Raw genomic sequence first — 16,100 nt, forward strand, 5'->3', positions numbered from 1 at the left:
CCAAAATTCAGTCACATGTAGATCTCAGTGTTTTCACGTTTACAGCAACCATATTCTAACATATCTAGTGTGTTAAGACAAAAACTTTGTTTTTCACTCTACAGGGTCTTTAAATTAAACATAAACCTGTATTAGAAGAAGCTACATGAGCAGCGGCTAGTTTTAGCTTCGTTAGATCTGTAATTAAGGATAGTACACAAGCCATTGTAGCTAAGTTAGCTTTAGCAACATAAGCTTTAGCAGACAAAGCTAAAAGTAACTTAGCTACATATAGAACATACCTACATAGCTTACATAGCTGCTTTGTGTGTGCACAAAGCTACATAGCTTTTGTATCTGCATAGCTGACGCAGCCAACAGAGCTACGTGAGCTTAGCTTGCTGCATTAGATTGTGGTTTTATAGACATGTTGTAATCAAATTTTTTGCAGGCAAGGTTTTTAAATTCTAACTTTTGGTATCCTGACCCTAACTCTAAGTAAAAGTCTAAGCAGATTTTATTTTGAAATTTTTAGTGTGTATTTCTGTTCTGAAATAGACGGCGGCTCTAATGAGCAGTGTGAGAGTGAGCGTCAGAGATATACCGTCTGCAGCTAGATCCCTGAGATCCCAGAGATCATGAGCTCTGGTGATTTGAGGAATACCAGATATTTTTCCTGTCTCTCTTTAGTAGGGTTAGGGTTAGGGTTCATGAGACTGATACTTGATATTTGGAGCCGATGTACATTTATTGTGAAGTAAAAGATGTACCTAATGTAGAAAAAGTAAAATTGCATGATCAAAAAATAAAGGCAAATCAATTATTTTGGTCCTCGATCTATCAGAATGAGAAACGGCACAGAGCTACACAGTAGAAGCAGGAAAACAGGAATTGTTGCCATATGCTTACTGTGTCAGGGAAACCCAGGATTAAATGTTGATTGGCTGGTAGTCATGTGATATCAATCAATCAGACTGTGTTGAATAAAGGACATATGGTGAGACTGTGGGGACTGAAAATTAAGCCAGAGGGGAAGATACACTTTGCAGTGCAACCAAAATAGTTCACTTTTGATTAATTAACTTTATTGATTATTAGTAAAATAAAATGCAATACAATAATTGGCCAAACACCGGCGTCAAAAATTGGTTATGCTGCTGTGTACACATGTTAAACGTATGTTTAAGTTGCCTCCCCACTCCCAACTCTATCTGGTGAATTTCTTTAAATGTTCCTCCACCTCTTGCCCCGATGCTCTAAGCTGCCCTCCCTTTTCCTGGCTGAAAACTCCTTTAACAATCTTAAATGGATCCATATAAAATGCTCTCCTGACTCTCTCCCTCTCCTGTCTCCTCCTCCTAAGATGCTCAGCCCTCCTTAACGATTTCTTAGCTCTTCCTACAAAACGCCAATTCCCTCTCTCTCATCTACGATAGCCAGTCTGTCTGGCAGAAACTCCCCTACACATGTGATTTTTAGACATTTATTCTCCACCTTTAAACACTTGTAAAATCCTGAATATCTCTAGGTGTCACACCAGGCCCCTTTACAGCTTTAGGAGGTCTGCCAAAACTCAATAACACTCATACTTTCTTTCTGCAGTTATTCTTATTAAATATAAGCTAAAAGTCCCACAGGGAATAATATAGTTTGAGGTGATGGCCACATTAATATTCAGCTAGAGTGCACTAAATGTCCCTGAGACAGATGTACTTGAGTTATCATTCCTGATTATAACTTTTATAACACGGGAGTAAGATTGAACATTTTTGCCAAAAGTGACCTGATGTGCCAGGATATAGTTGGAATATGTTGTATTTTTTGGAGTACCCTTATGGAGAGGAGCCATCAGAAATACAGGACAGAGAACTTTGAAATGGCACTGAATTTTATGATTGCTATGCAGATTGTACTTGTCTTTTGTTGGGATGTAGCACTTTCCATCCACTTGGAAACACAGAGCCCTAATGTACACCCACATAAAGCATTTTGGTGTGCAGTGTTTTTTTAATTTTCCACTTCATGTACCTATGTTCTACCTATGTACTCAGCTTGTTTAAATAAATGAAGCTGTGCCTCTAAATGTGTGGATAGTGTTATTTTCTTAAAAGGAACTCTGCATGATCAGACAAGTTCATCTTGTTGGATAAATATTTGTATCTCTAGTATGTATATTGAACTAAAAAGCTCACTAGATATTTGCATTTTGAGTAATTTGAGTTTATAAACTCACCAGGAGGCCGCCATGTTTTGGTCCGCGCTGGCGCTGTGACGTCACAGTCCAGCATCGCTCCTCACTGTTCCTATGTAGTAATCGCTGTGTCAGACTAGCAGCCAGTGTTAGGGCTGCATCTCAGAAACGCAGCATGTCTGTTTTTTTTTTTTTTTTCTATAAAAATCCTAATTTTCTTATTCATGTTTATGTTTTTCTTATTCAAAACAAGAATATCAAAGAAATGTTCATCCCCCTTTAATCTAACATTTGATATCTGGCTTAAATCGTATGAGCCAAACTTGCATTTAGATTGTTTTGTTGAAATTGTTTGTCCTTAGTGTAATTTATCTAATACTGTGCTGGTTATAATAAAGAATGATTCGTTGCTTGTGTTTGTTCAACAACACATTAGATTGGGAACCTAAATGAATCGCATATTAGATCGCAATGTTGGTGAAAAAATGGCAATTAGATTATTTTTGCAAATCGTTCATTCTAAGACAAGTAAATGTTTCTCCTTGAAGCTTTACAAGATGGATCTGCCTCATGACAGACATGTAATCTGGCAAATCCATTGACTTTGCAAGGTTACCATTGCACAATATCCCATGCACTAATGGTGAGACCTTGAGTCAGACTGGCGCTGCAGCCGTGAGCGACTGCTGCTCATGAGTTGCAAAGAGAAACCCACACATTTACACCAAATTTCAGCAATGTTTAAAAAATTCAACTGATAATATTCAAGACATGTATTGATGTTTAGTCCTATTACTTTATGGTTAATAGTATGTATATTTTTCTGATTAAAAAAGTCATAGAAAGTTTTGTGGATTTGGGCTCCCAGAAGCTTTAGCACATCACTGAAATACCATGGCATTACACCGGATTGCATTGGACCGTAATTAAAAGAGTTTAAAGTTCGTATCACTTCTTGTGGCTCTTTTCTGACTTCAAGCATTTCCACCAAAGTCAATGTCCGACCCTTGTTTAACCCTGATTGGGAGTTGGGAAACAGAGAGAAGTTGGATGATTCATGGTGACCCAATCACTGTTTTAACTTGCGTCACTGGTTCAGTCTGAAAAGAGAATCAGTGGGAGCTAGAGAATCTGCAAAACCCAGAACTCCACAGGGGGAAATCTTATCCTTCATCCACATAAGAGCACACTTTGGATTTGGCCAAGTCAGCGCTGTTACTATCTTTAAAACTGCACGGAGAAATCAGTCAATACTTCTTCTGATTTTTAAGGACTGACAGAATGACCCTGAAATTATAAAGTCTAAAGTTAAGGTTAGCTATGTACCTGTGGACCCAAAATCTACCTGCCCAGCCTCTTCATAGAGTAAATAATGCATGATGATGGACGGCTGAACTGCTTTAAGTAGGTTTAATATTCAGACTGCAGACTCACGCTTGTGGTTATTCTTGCGCTGGAAGGGTAGTGTGTGTCGCTCAGCGTCTTCTTCCCCCTCTTCATCTGCCAGGTGTGTGTGAGTGTAATGGTAACTCAGCCCTGGGCGGTTCTTATAGCGCTTCCCACAGACTGTAACGAGAAAGAAGACATAGATACACAGTGAAGAAGGTGTTTTATGCATGTGTAAAGCCTGGCACATATTACACCATAATCAAGATGATGTCAGTCAGCAAAACCCCTGATTACTGGATGGTTCTTAAAGTCATATTAACAGATTTTCCTGTGGTTTGAGGTGCGATAACAGTTAAACTTTTTCTCTCCACTCTGATTGAAAGGCATTTGAAGCCTCTCTGTCTTGAGATTGAAAGTTTTAAACATGTTCAATATTTACAATCCTACAACTGAGGACAGTTGAGCAGGCATGAGCAGGATTGTTACATGGAATGGAGCAATAGCCAATCAGGGAGCAAGATGACCAAAGGAGGAAGCACAGACACAGCAAGGATAGTAAATGAGAAACATAAAGTTAGATGGACGTCAGAAATGCAGGAACAACTTGATGATCTGCAACAACCTGCTTGTTTACACAGCAGTCCAGCAGGGGAGGAGCTGGACTGAATTTACCACAGCAATATTTGTAGCAGGTCACTAACACACAGCCACATCAGCTTGTTTACTCTAAGCAACACGTAGATTTTGATCTACTGGTAGATCTGTGAGATATTACATTGAGATCTTCAACAGCAGTATCAAGTCATTTCATTTACCTCTTTAGTTTTCAGTATTAGCAGATAATCATACTGTTAAACATGTTTGGTTTAAGCCTTATATTGGTGTTTTCTTTTAAAAAGTTAACAGGACCTTTGTTTTGTAGGCTACCAGACCAGAGGTTCCCCAAATTTGCGATGGACAGTATGTAATATTCTGCCACCAGAGGGCTCGCAATGAAAACAATAACACAATGTAACGAGTAAAGACCAGCGCTGCCCATCTCCCCTGTTTACTTCCTGTTTTGAATTAAGCAGTCCCAGAATGCTCTGGGATCCAAGGATGCACATGCACTATGGCGTCCAGCATGAATACAGAAATGCACTTTTGAGTACATAATGAGAGAGAAATGCACTTTTTAGAGCTTTTCTCTCTCATTATGGGAGATCTATGAATGAAAACAAAACACTGGCCTTCAGTTTATTGAATAAACTTTGTACTGTGCCATTTTTATTGAAAAGAGTAATCAATATCAAACAAGAAGTAGTCGTGAGAAGGAGGCCACGGCGGCACTGAGCCATATAAATGATGGCAGGGATATGTAAGATTCACACAGAAAGTCTTAGAGTTTTAGTAGAAGTTTGTTTTTTCTTTTTATTCTTTTACAAACCCCTCTGGTATACCCTGGTAACATCCAAGGGGGTTGAGACTCGCTTTGAAAATCACAACAGTATTTGACTAAACAAAACAATAGTTGATAAAGTGCCATTTTTGAAATGACACATCAATTCCAAAGTAGCGGAGAGGAGGAGGCCAGGGCAGCACTGAGCAGTGCTGGTCTTACCTCGCTAGAAATGCAGAGCATGGTTGGCTCCATGTTACAGAGCTGAGTTTGGGCAGTTGACCTACGGCACCTCCTTAACAAGACACGCTCCGTTACAATTATAAAAACTAAAAATTTCTCTTGTTTCGTAAACTATTGGAAACATCTAAGATTTTATAAGACCTTAAATTTAAAAATATAAAGCATTTGAATGGACACGTTTTAAATTAATAGATATTTAACTGAACAAATTGGACATATTTGTATCTTTAAGAGTTTTTTTGTAAAGTTTCATTAAGTCTCACAATTTCATCTTAACAGTACACATATTTTTTAAAGAATTTTTATATGTACATACAGTGCTTAACAAATTTATTAGACCACCTGTCATATTTGTCTCAGAGACCATCCAGCATCAAGAAGTGCTTTAATGCGGACTCTTTCATTTTCAGTCAGCTCTCCATGTTTCACCATTTTGAACAGAAATGAGGAATTTCAAACTGAATTCACCTTTTATACCCAAATTTGAGCTGGCTCACTGGGCTTCTCTGAGAAGTCAGAAATGAATCAAGCATAACATTCAACCACTAAAACTCATTTTTCTGTTCAGGAATGCAAGTAAATAACTATGATCTGACATATTAATCAAGAAATATTAATGTGCTTTACTATTTTTTTTTTTCATTTTTTTGGTAAATCAGTAAATTTAAAAATTCATGGATAACAATAATAATTATATTTTAGCATTAAAAATGTCATTTGGGTTAAAGAGCTTCTACATATTGGTGTATTAACCATTGCAGAAACATAAAAAATGATTTTGGTAATTACCAATGCTGTTAATTTAGGGCAGCTGCAGCATAAACCTTACTTTGGGTGGTGGTCTAATAAATTTGTTAAGCACTGTATATATATATAGCCCATCCCAGCTGTCTTTGGGCGAGAGGCGGGGTACACCCTGGACTGGTCGCCAGTCAATCACAGGGCTGACATGTAGAGACAAAGATCCAGGCACGCTCACACTCACACCTACAGACAATTTAGAGTCACCAAATAACCTAATAAGCATGTTTTTTGGTGGTGGGGGGAAGCCAGCGTACCTGGTGGGAACCCACGCATGCATGGGAAGAACATGCAAACTCTGCAGAGAAAGGCCCTGACCGGGAAGTGAACCAGGGACCTTGCTGTGAGGCAACAGCGCTAACCCCTGGTTTGTATCTGGTTTTGGTTTTGGCCCAAAACATTGTATCTCCATTTTCATGGTTTTATTATTTCTATTTTTTCATAAATCAGTGCTAGGCCACCCTTTACATCTGCCATCTTTTGACAAATTTTTAAGCAACAAAAATTGTCAAAAAGACCACGCAGCATTACACTACAGCATTTTTAATTCTATGAAAACTGGTGATTAATGTCAAATGTTAGTTAACTGAATATTTGTTGGAGCTTCACTGGATCAAAATATTTGACTTTACATCCCCTTTCCACATCATTACATGTAATTTTTTCCCATTTCTCCAGAGATCTTGAGAAATCTCGTCACCTTTATAAGAAAAGCAGCTTTAGTGCTTCATAGACTTTTCAGTGGATTCATGCAGGTAGATCTTGCTTTCTCTGTTAACCTTGTAGTGGATCTCCAGTAAGAGAAGGTTTGATGAGCACAGCTCTAAATGTTTGGAGTTTTCAGAGCGTTTACTCTTGTTGGCTATATCGTTGTAAACCACATACGTCAAAAACAAAACGGTGAAATGTGTCGTTACATGTCCCCATCTTTGGGATCCTTCACATTAAAAAAATCTGGTATCATTTTATAAATATTTCAGTGTGTTTGGGCTTGATGTAAATAAGTAGAATAGGAACAGAGGTACGAAGTTGCTGCACTCACTGTCACAGACGTAAGGCTTGTCTCTGTCTTCTATGGCAGGTGGTTCTTGTCTCTTCCTCATGCCTCCGACCCCATAGGCCTGCAGAAACATACAGACACTTGTGAGAACAGACAGCTATGTACAAACTCACACATTTGCATAAGAAACCCACAAAAAGTTTGAACTTGTTAAAAAGTCTCGTAGGCTCACACAAACACATTAATAAGCTTCAGTTGTGTGTTGGAGCATTTACACACCAACACATGCACACACGTTTGCATTCTAATCATCTGCTCTCAGTGTAAAGCTCCACTTGCAGCAGGAGGGGGCTGATGACACCTAGCAGGGGAGCAACAGCTCCAATTAGCAACCCTGGTGTCTGCATTTGAGCGCGTGTGTATGCGTGAACGTTTTTGTGTGTCTGATTTTCAGAATACATCGTTAACACGTGATTATCTTCCCATAGGATGCACCAAAAGAGACGGGGGTGAATAAAAACCTGTCGGATCTAATCAAAGATGTTAGAAGAAAAGAAGGTTCAGACCAGCATGATTTCAATCTCTGTATCTGTTTGCATGTAATAACAGTTGGTCTGTCAGATAACATTGTACCACAGACTAAATGATACTGACTAAACACAAAGGGATTCATGATGCACTTTGACTGTATGAAACAAAACTCATATTTAAAATCATATCAGGACAAATGTTAGAAAAGACAACGTGTTTAACTTTAATTTGAATAATCCCCATGTCTATGTAACCTTGCAGAGCAGATGGATATGCCTGTTTTCATGTTCTCACTGGCGAATCCATCTTGAAAAGCTCCCGTCTGAACCATCTGGGCCTGGTTAGAAAGTGACAGGACCAATCAGCGCCGAGGGGCAGTACTTTCAGGCTCAGTGGAGTCGTGACATAAGCAAGCAGCAACAAGAGGCTGGTGCAGATATGGTGGAAGACATTAGCGTGGATGCTGCTAAAGCGCCAGTTTTATCAGAACTTGACAACATGTCTTCATTAAAAGAAGAACAAAGAACAGCAGTGAGTTGTTTTCTTTTCAAAAACGACAAAAGTAACGTACTGACATGTCTACAGTCGCTATGGTTCGCATTATGCAGTTCTCTATGGAGTTTACTCCTCAGTAGCAGCACACCTCAGTTTAGGGCTACGACATCACGTGTTTTGTTGCTCTGATTGGCCCGTAAAGATGTGACAGACAGAACATTCATCCAATCACATTTTCCAGGTTTTCCAGATGGATGTGTGAAACAAATACAGGTGTTGGCCTTTATCTATTATGTTTCATAGTTGAAGCCCTCATAATATATGAGCAAAGCATGGTGTCTAAAGGAATGGTTCTCAACTGGTGGGTCAGGACCCAAAAGTGGGTCATGGAGCTGTTTTAGTGGGTCGCGAGTTTGTCTAAGAGTCTTCTAAGTCCATTTGTTCCATTGTTTAAGTTTCTGACAGGAAAGGATATAATCAGATTTGTATATTCTTATCCTGGTTTAGTAAATAATTTTCATTGTGAATTTACCCAAACTCATTTTATTTTATTCTCCTTGATTTTAAAGGAAACTTAAGGTGATTTCCCTCTAATTTAAAATAGAGTTGAATTTTAAAACTCAAACTTTTTAGGATTTGAGTTGTGGTAAATTAAAAAAATGTAATTTGTGTGCAAGGGTTGTGAATGCCAGTGTGTGTGTTTTCGTACATTTACCTGTTTTACATGCTGATATGTATGTTGAGGGGTGGGGGCCCAAAAATATTTTTATCAGACAAAGGGCAGCCCAAAATATAAAGTTTCGGAACCACTGGGTTAACCTGCAGGAAAAATATTTTTTAAGTGTGGGGATCATATCTAATTTATGTATTTCTTTTCTGCTTTATTGATGGAACCTTGAGCACTTTGATGTTTTACCTTTGTTTCTGGCATGTTGTGTCACTTTTCAGGGGGGTGGGGTTGTCATGTCTTAGGAGGTTTTAAATAACTTTTTTTTTTCCTGTTTGTTTCTTGTTGCTTCTGTGACCTGCGTTTCAGAATGGATGTTGTAATCTCACTGACTGGCAAAGCTACCTATGGGTACAAAGAAAGTAACCTGAACCTGAACCTGTAATTTTCTAATAAATGCAAGCCAAACTTTCCTCTATTCCCATCGATTCCGAACCAGTGTTCTTTACTTCCTGCCCTCCATGTGACATTCATGCATCATTGGGATCACATGACTGCAAACAACCTACACAGTAGATGAGTAAATCATTGTTGCAATGAGGAGAAAACCATCTAAATCAACGCTCCCTCTGCTCTTTGTCTAACAGGCTCCACACTGAGCTGTCCTCACATACTATTTGCACTGATGGAAATTTTAGAAAATTTCAGGACATGGTGAATTTTTCATGAGCTGCTTGTTCACATGAGTCCCTGGAGTTTCAGTCAGATGGATGGGGGGAGGCAAGACATGATGTAAAAAGATGCTGGGGGAATCCAAAACAGCAGACAAAGCAAAAGAGTCGGACACAATGTTTGACAGTTTTTGCCTTATAAGTGCTAAGTGTGACTGGACGAACTCACTGTGACAAATGAGTAGAAAAGAGTGTGACTCAGCCTCATTAAGAGTGTGAACAAATGACTGACACATTATAACCTTGCCTGCTTGCTTGTGGTGAACTTTCATGATTACTTCTTGCTGCATTCATTCTAGGGCAATTAGGGCAATGGGATATTAATCGCACATTAGATTAAATCGCAATATGGCTTGCTGCAATTTACAAATCACAAAAGTTGCAGTATTTCTTTAATATTTTTTTGCAGCAGAGATTTTATGTCCATAATGCAAACATTCACATTTTTTTATTAAAAATTCCTGCTTTACTAAATGTTTATGTTTTGCCTGTTTAAAATGTGATTGACATAAAAATGATTATTCCCTTCAATATAGAAATTGATATCAAATTTGCAATATGAGCCAAAATAATCGCAATTAGATATTTGTTTTAAATATATTTTTCCTAGTAAATTATATGTAATATTGTCTACAGTATAATCATGATTTCTTGCTTGTATTTATTGAAAAATATATAAGATGAGGTACCTTAATCACATATTAAATTTATCAGGGAAAAAAGTGCAATTAGATTATTTTCTCAAATCATTCAGCCCTAATTGATTCATCCACTCAACCCATGCCAAAATTTGACCCTGGCTGACAGGGAAAAGGCCAGTTTGAAATTTTTGTCCAATTGTGTTTATAGACGCACATAACCCTTAAAATTTCCTGTACATTTTAGGGAGTTTTGTTCATGTGTAAAAACAGACATTCAGTTCCCGGGATTCCCTGTAGTCTTCACCAGCAGCCAAAACTATCTATTTATTGGCTTGCTTAGGCCAGCCACACACTACAGGATTTTAAGCCTTATTTGAAGCAAGATTTTTCTCCCCCGACAATCCTGGGGCGTATCCCGATTGGAGCCTCATCGCAAACGATAAATTGTCTGAATAACCCTCAAGTGTGTAGTGTCAATTTGATAGTTTTACTGCTCCAAATCACATGGTAGCCTCCAAAATCCCGAATCATTAATATCAAACATGTTTAATATTTATGATTCTAGGTCGTAGTGCCTCTGACCCACAATAACACATGAGACTAGCAGACAAGATAGTGTTGGATCATACATAGTTTCACCACTCACAACCATAAACACAACTGTAGCTTCATTCCAGCCGAGATTTCATCCTGAGTCTCTCTCTTGTTTAATGATTTTTGCTGCACCTGTAATGCATGCCAGGACAACCTGTTGTGGAGGGACAGCAAGAGTCTATTGACATACTGTACATCCGTGTTTTTTTTTTTTCTGTTGTCATGTGATCACCTGAGATCGCTGGCAGGTCAGCAGGTGTGTGGTCTCCAGTGATCTGACAGTCTGGCTGAGTCATTTAGTGTGTGCATTCAGAGGTTTAAAGATGAACATTCATCTGAAATTGTCCTGAAGTCTGTGGTCTCCCACAGTTTAAAATCATTTAAGATTTTAAATTCGTCGAAAGTCTGTAAAAGAGTCTTACCCGTGCTTTGGTACGGTTTTTGCGCTTTGGGATGTCTTCCTCCATCTCGTCCATCTCCAGCTCATGAGGGAAATCTCCAACCAGCAGTTTCTATGGACGAAAAACACAGAGAAAGAGACATCCATTATCAGACAGGTGATTCAGTTTCCTGTTTTCCTTCTTTTACTTCTTCTATTTCAATTAACATCCCTTTTCTTTCTGTTTCCCCTAATTACCTCAACTTGTTTGCCAGGAGTTCCTAAAACTGCACATCCTCTTGCTGAAGTGTTTTCTTCATCTTGGTGCAGAAAACACCTTAAGAGCAGAGCTATTAGCACTAAAGATAGCCTAATGACTCACCATGACTCGACAAGAAATATCTTAATAAAGAACTTTTTTTGAAACACTATTCAATGTCTGTTATCTCTAAAGTATGAATTATGGAGCTCACAAGAGGTTTATTTATAGAAGGATTCAGGGAAACATGGGTGAAGATCCTCTGCTTCTTAAAATGAGGGAAACAAACAGTAGCAGCTACATTTCCAAGAATGAATTTTATTGACAAGCTTCTTTCAGAATTCACATAGCTAAAATGAATTTTATGTGGAAATATCTGGGCTTAATTTACTTCTGCAGAAAAAAATAATTTTGCTTTTATAATAACTATAAATGTCATTATTTATTACTGCCTGTGCTTCTTTCAGCCATGATCAAAAACACAGCCTGCTGTTCGTGGTTGAGGCTCTGCTAATAGAAAGAGTCCTTGGGATAAATACGAATTGCTACAAAATAACCCATCAGAATATGAAATGTAGTGATTGAAACATCCTTTGAGCCAGCTAAAAGGCCTCTGGGGATGTGGTCATTATCAACCAATAAAGGTACGTGTTTTGCTCTGCTGTTGGGCAGTGAAGCTGGACTGTGAGTTTTTAAAACCGATGAGAATGGTGGCTAAAGTTAATTCAGATAATGTGGTAGTTTTTCCTCAGAAATCTCATTCCAGATGAAGTTTTTTCAGGATGCAAATGAGTGAAAAGTTGGATGGGTTCACTCATGCACTATGACTGCTGCAGCTAACTACGGCATAGGTTATATATATTAAAAAAAGCTGACCATTCTTGTTGGATAAATGGATTTCATCTTCCAATGAGTGTTGGGTCTTGTTCCTTTTTCATACTTACTAAGTTAAGTAATCACATTAAATTATCATTACAGAAAATAATGGCTTGGACATAGCTTGGACTTCGCTTTCTTCACTATCTTATTTGCTTTTGTTTTCCATTGTTTGTTTTAATATTGACCCTTATCACTACTGGTTAGTAATGATGATCACTTAAAATGGTGAGGTTTAATCATAAGCCCTTCTCGGGTTTCCTTACCTCACCTGCAAAAATTCACATATGTACTTTCCTTCTGAAAGCTGTACACATAGATCGTAATTCTGTTTTTTGTGCAAACATAAATAAATAAAATTGAGTGGCTGTGAATATATTTCATTTATATTCATTTCTGGCAGTGACATCATTAATGAGCCAATCAGAACAACAAGACAAAATTGGGTAGTAGGCATGTGAAGCTGACCTCAACAATGCTGCCATTGTTTATGAACAGTGGAGTTTGCCATGGCTAGAAGGTAGAAGTGCATAAACATCTTATTATAAATGGATAAAAGGACATTAAATATCAGATTAACTGGTGAGGATTTAACCTTTAAAGACCCCAGAAAGTAAACCAAGCTCCAGGCTCGCAAGAAAATGTTCTGTAAGGGCTATGAAAGTGTGGATAGTATCATTAGAACAGCACAACAGAGGGCATTTAGGGAAAAACAGGTAAATGGTTAATAAAGAAATGTGGCCCAGTTCTGATAAAACCATGGCTGTACTATAGACACATCCAAGCTAATGGCTACACTGGCAGCAGCCACTACTATTGGTTTTTAGAACAAATGAACCCCACTTGTAGAAAACACCTAATTCTCATCAAATGAAGCTGATTTATCAGGTCTGTTCAGACCGGACACAGCCATTCCAGATGTGGATTTGCCTGATGACAGACAGGGAATCTCGCCAGGTTAGAAGACAGTTGCTGTGTGAAAAGTGCTTCTTAATTTCAATCTTTCAGAAATGCTTTCCTCTCTTTTGGAGTCATGTTTCCAATGATATAATTTCATCATAATAATTTCTGTCTGAGAGCAGATGTTCTTACTGGAACCAAAAGTTAAAGGTACAGCGTGTAAAAATTAGAAATTTAGCAGCATCTAAAGCCCAGTCTGGACCTAAGATTTGCGACAAAGCCGGTTCAAACTCACAATTGCTTGTGACAGACACGGTGCAACATTTTAAAAGCTGACTAGCTCACACCACTGCGACTAGAGGAGACAATTTATTATTTCCATTGCAAAGATTCTCTCATTTATCTTCTTGTAATGTTCTAAAATCCAGCGCTCTGCAACATGATGAGCTGAGTTACAGGAAACAGCATCAGACAGCTTGGTTTGGCTAAGTTCTGACAGCTGTGAACACTGGCAGCTGAACCAGTGACCTGACACATCAGATGGATTTGTTTCACACATCCATCTGGTAAACCTTCCATAGACAGTGTTTGGGAAAGGGCTGAGCCTTTGAAATAAAACACTTGCAGGGTGATTGGACAAACATTCTGTCTTTTACATCTTTACGGGCCAATCAGAGCAACAAAACACGTGATGTCGTAGCCCTAAACTGAGGTGTGCTGCTACTGAGGAGTAAACTCCATAGAGAACTGCATAACGAGAACCATGGAGACTGTAGACATGTCAGTACACGACTTTTCTTGTTTTTGAAAAGAAAACAACTCACTGCAGTTCTTTGTTCTTTTAATGAAGACATGTCATCAAGTTCTGATGAAACTGGCGCTTTAGCAGCATCCACACTAATCTCTTTGCCATCATTGCACCGGCCTCTTGTTGCTGCTTGCTTACATCACGACTCTGCCGTGCCCAAAAGTACTGCCCCTCAACACTGATTGGTCCTGTCACTTTCTAACTGGGCTCAAACGGTTTAGACAGGAGCTTTGCAAGATGGATTTGCTAGTAAGAAATTCAGAAACGGACGAATCCATCTCCTTTGCAAGGTTATGAAACCAGTGGAATCTAAAAAAAATAGTGTCTGTTGTTTGGTCCCTTCTGTGGAAAATGAGAGCTAAAAAATCTGAGATGATGGAGTGCATGACGGGGACTCTTACCATGCAGGAATAAAAGGCATATTCTAAGTTCATCAGAGTAGAATTAACTAATATATCCAGATGATTAAACACCTTATTTTGATGGGCATACTTCAAAATATTTTTTCAGTTTTACCAAGTTTTTCCCATTAAATGCTGCAAGGCTAAAATATCACACACTGCACCTTTAAACAGTGTCTAAAGCGCTTCAACTTCTGGACCTGGTTAAACTGATGCATTTTGCCTTTAATTTTGATTCTAGAGGGTACAGAGGAAATTACTGGAAATGGGTGTGCTGTGCAAACACCTGTGCACGAACATGCATGCGCATGTAACATCTGATCCTTAAAGGCCCAGGGTGAGACTCCATGGTCAGGAACAATATAAAACTGAGTGCTGAAGTCGTGTCTGGCAAGGTTGAGTTGGGGGAAATTTTGGATTAAAAGCCCTTAAACACTGTTACTCTCAAAGGACCAATGAGAGGGCTACTCACTCAACCCCTGATTGATTAGCTGTCCTTACAAACTTCAGAGTAACTTTCTCTAGCTTAAAACACTCCAACTGGGTGGTTTGAAGTTTGTGCCCAGAATTTACAGCATTTATACTTGCAAAGATTTATTTTCAATCTTTTGCAACATGTTATCGGATGTGTTCACAGCATGCACAAATGAATGGCAAATAAAAACTGCTGGTAAGGAAAATAATGTGGAGCAGGTTGTTTCCTTTCACCTCCTAAAGAGGAGCTTATGTGTGCAATTTTTGACACATTTAAATGGAAATACACTTTTTATTTTTTCCATTTTGTCCATATCAAAATTTAAGGTATCAGCTTTTCTGCTATATGCCTGCATGTGCTCTCTATGTCTGATGAAGATAAATTTCAGTATCTGTTTATACACACAGTGTTTCAGCTCGCTCAGTTTGTGTTAAATGCCTTCCAACATTGCATGAGGACAATTTATGTTTGATAATGAAAACTAGAGCAGCTGCTTCATAAGCTATAACATTTTTATCTCCAAGGAACAACACTCTTAACATTTGATTTACTGATATTTGACATGTACTGTGTTGTACACTATATGGACAAAAGTATTTGGCCACACCTGTCAAGACTCATTGCCACAGGTGAATAAAACCAAGCACCTAGCCATGCAGTCTCCATTTGCAAACACTGGGATTCAAAAAGGGTCATTCTGAAGAGCTCAGAGTCTTCAAGCGTGGTACTGTGATGGAGGACACCTTTGCAACAAGACAATTTGTAAAATTTCATCCCTGTTGGATATTCCACAGTCAACTGTAAGTGATATTATTATAAAGTGGAAGCACTAAGGAGCAACAGCAACTCAGCCACAAAGTGGAAGAGTGGGGTCAATGACTGCTAAGGTGCATGGTGTGTAAAAGTCACCAACGCTCTTCTGATTCCAAAGCTGAAGAGTTCTGAAATTCCACTGGCATTAATGTAAGCACAAAAACTGTGCTGAGCTTCATGGAGTGGGTTTCCAGGGCTGAGCAGCTGCATGCAAGCCTCACACTTCAAGTCGGATACAAAGCATCAGATGGAGTGGCGGAAAACACACCAACACTGGACTGTGCAGCAGTGGAAACATGTTCTGCAGAGTGACAAATAACGCTTCTCTGTTTGGCAGGCAGATGGGTAAGTCTGGTTGTGGTGGATGCCAGGAGAACATTGCCTGCCTGACTGCACTGTGCCAACTGTGAAGTTTAGTGGAGCAGGGATAATGGTATGGGGCTTGTTTTCAGGGTTTGGGCTAGGCCTCTTATCTTCAGTGAAGGCCAGTCTTGATGCCTGAGCAAACCCAGACATTTTGGACAGTGCTATGCTTCCAACTTTGTGGCA

The 16,100-nt window shown here is 38.8% G+C and overlaps 1 protein-coding gene across 1 annotated transcript in view; it reads right to left on the reverse strand.

Moving 5' to 3' along the window:
* Nucleotides 1–16,100, reverse strand: part of dpf1 (D4, zinc and double PHD fingers family 1) — a 106,373-nt gene that overhangs the window by 44,305 nt on the left and 45,968 nt on the right. Inside the window, exons 6-8 of the mRNA XM_041810240.1 lie at nucleotides 11,063–11,152; nucleotides 7,024–7,102; nucleotides 3,605–3,736 (exon numbers count right to left, since the gene is read on the reverse strand). Coding sequence (XP_041666174.1) covers nucleotides 3,605–3,736; nucleotides 7,024–7,102; nucleotides 11,063–11,152 — 301 coding nt within the window. The remainder of the gene's footprint in view (nucleotides 1–3,604; nucleotides 3,737–7,023; nucleotides 7,103–11,062; nucleotides 11,153–16,100) is intronic.

Source organism: Cheilinus undulatus, linkage group 2, assembly GCF_018320785.1.
Source record: "Cheilinus undulatus linkage group 2, ASM1832078v1, whole genome shotgun sequence".
NCBI classification, from domain to species: Eukaryota; Metazoa; Chordata; class Actinopteri; order Labriformes; family Labridae; genus Cheilinus; species Cheilinus undulatus.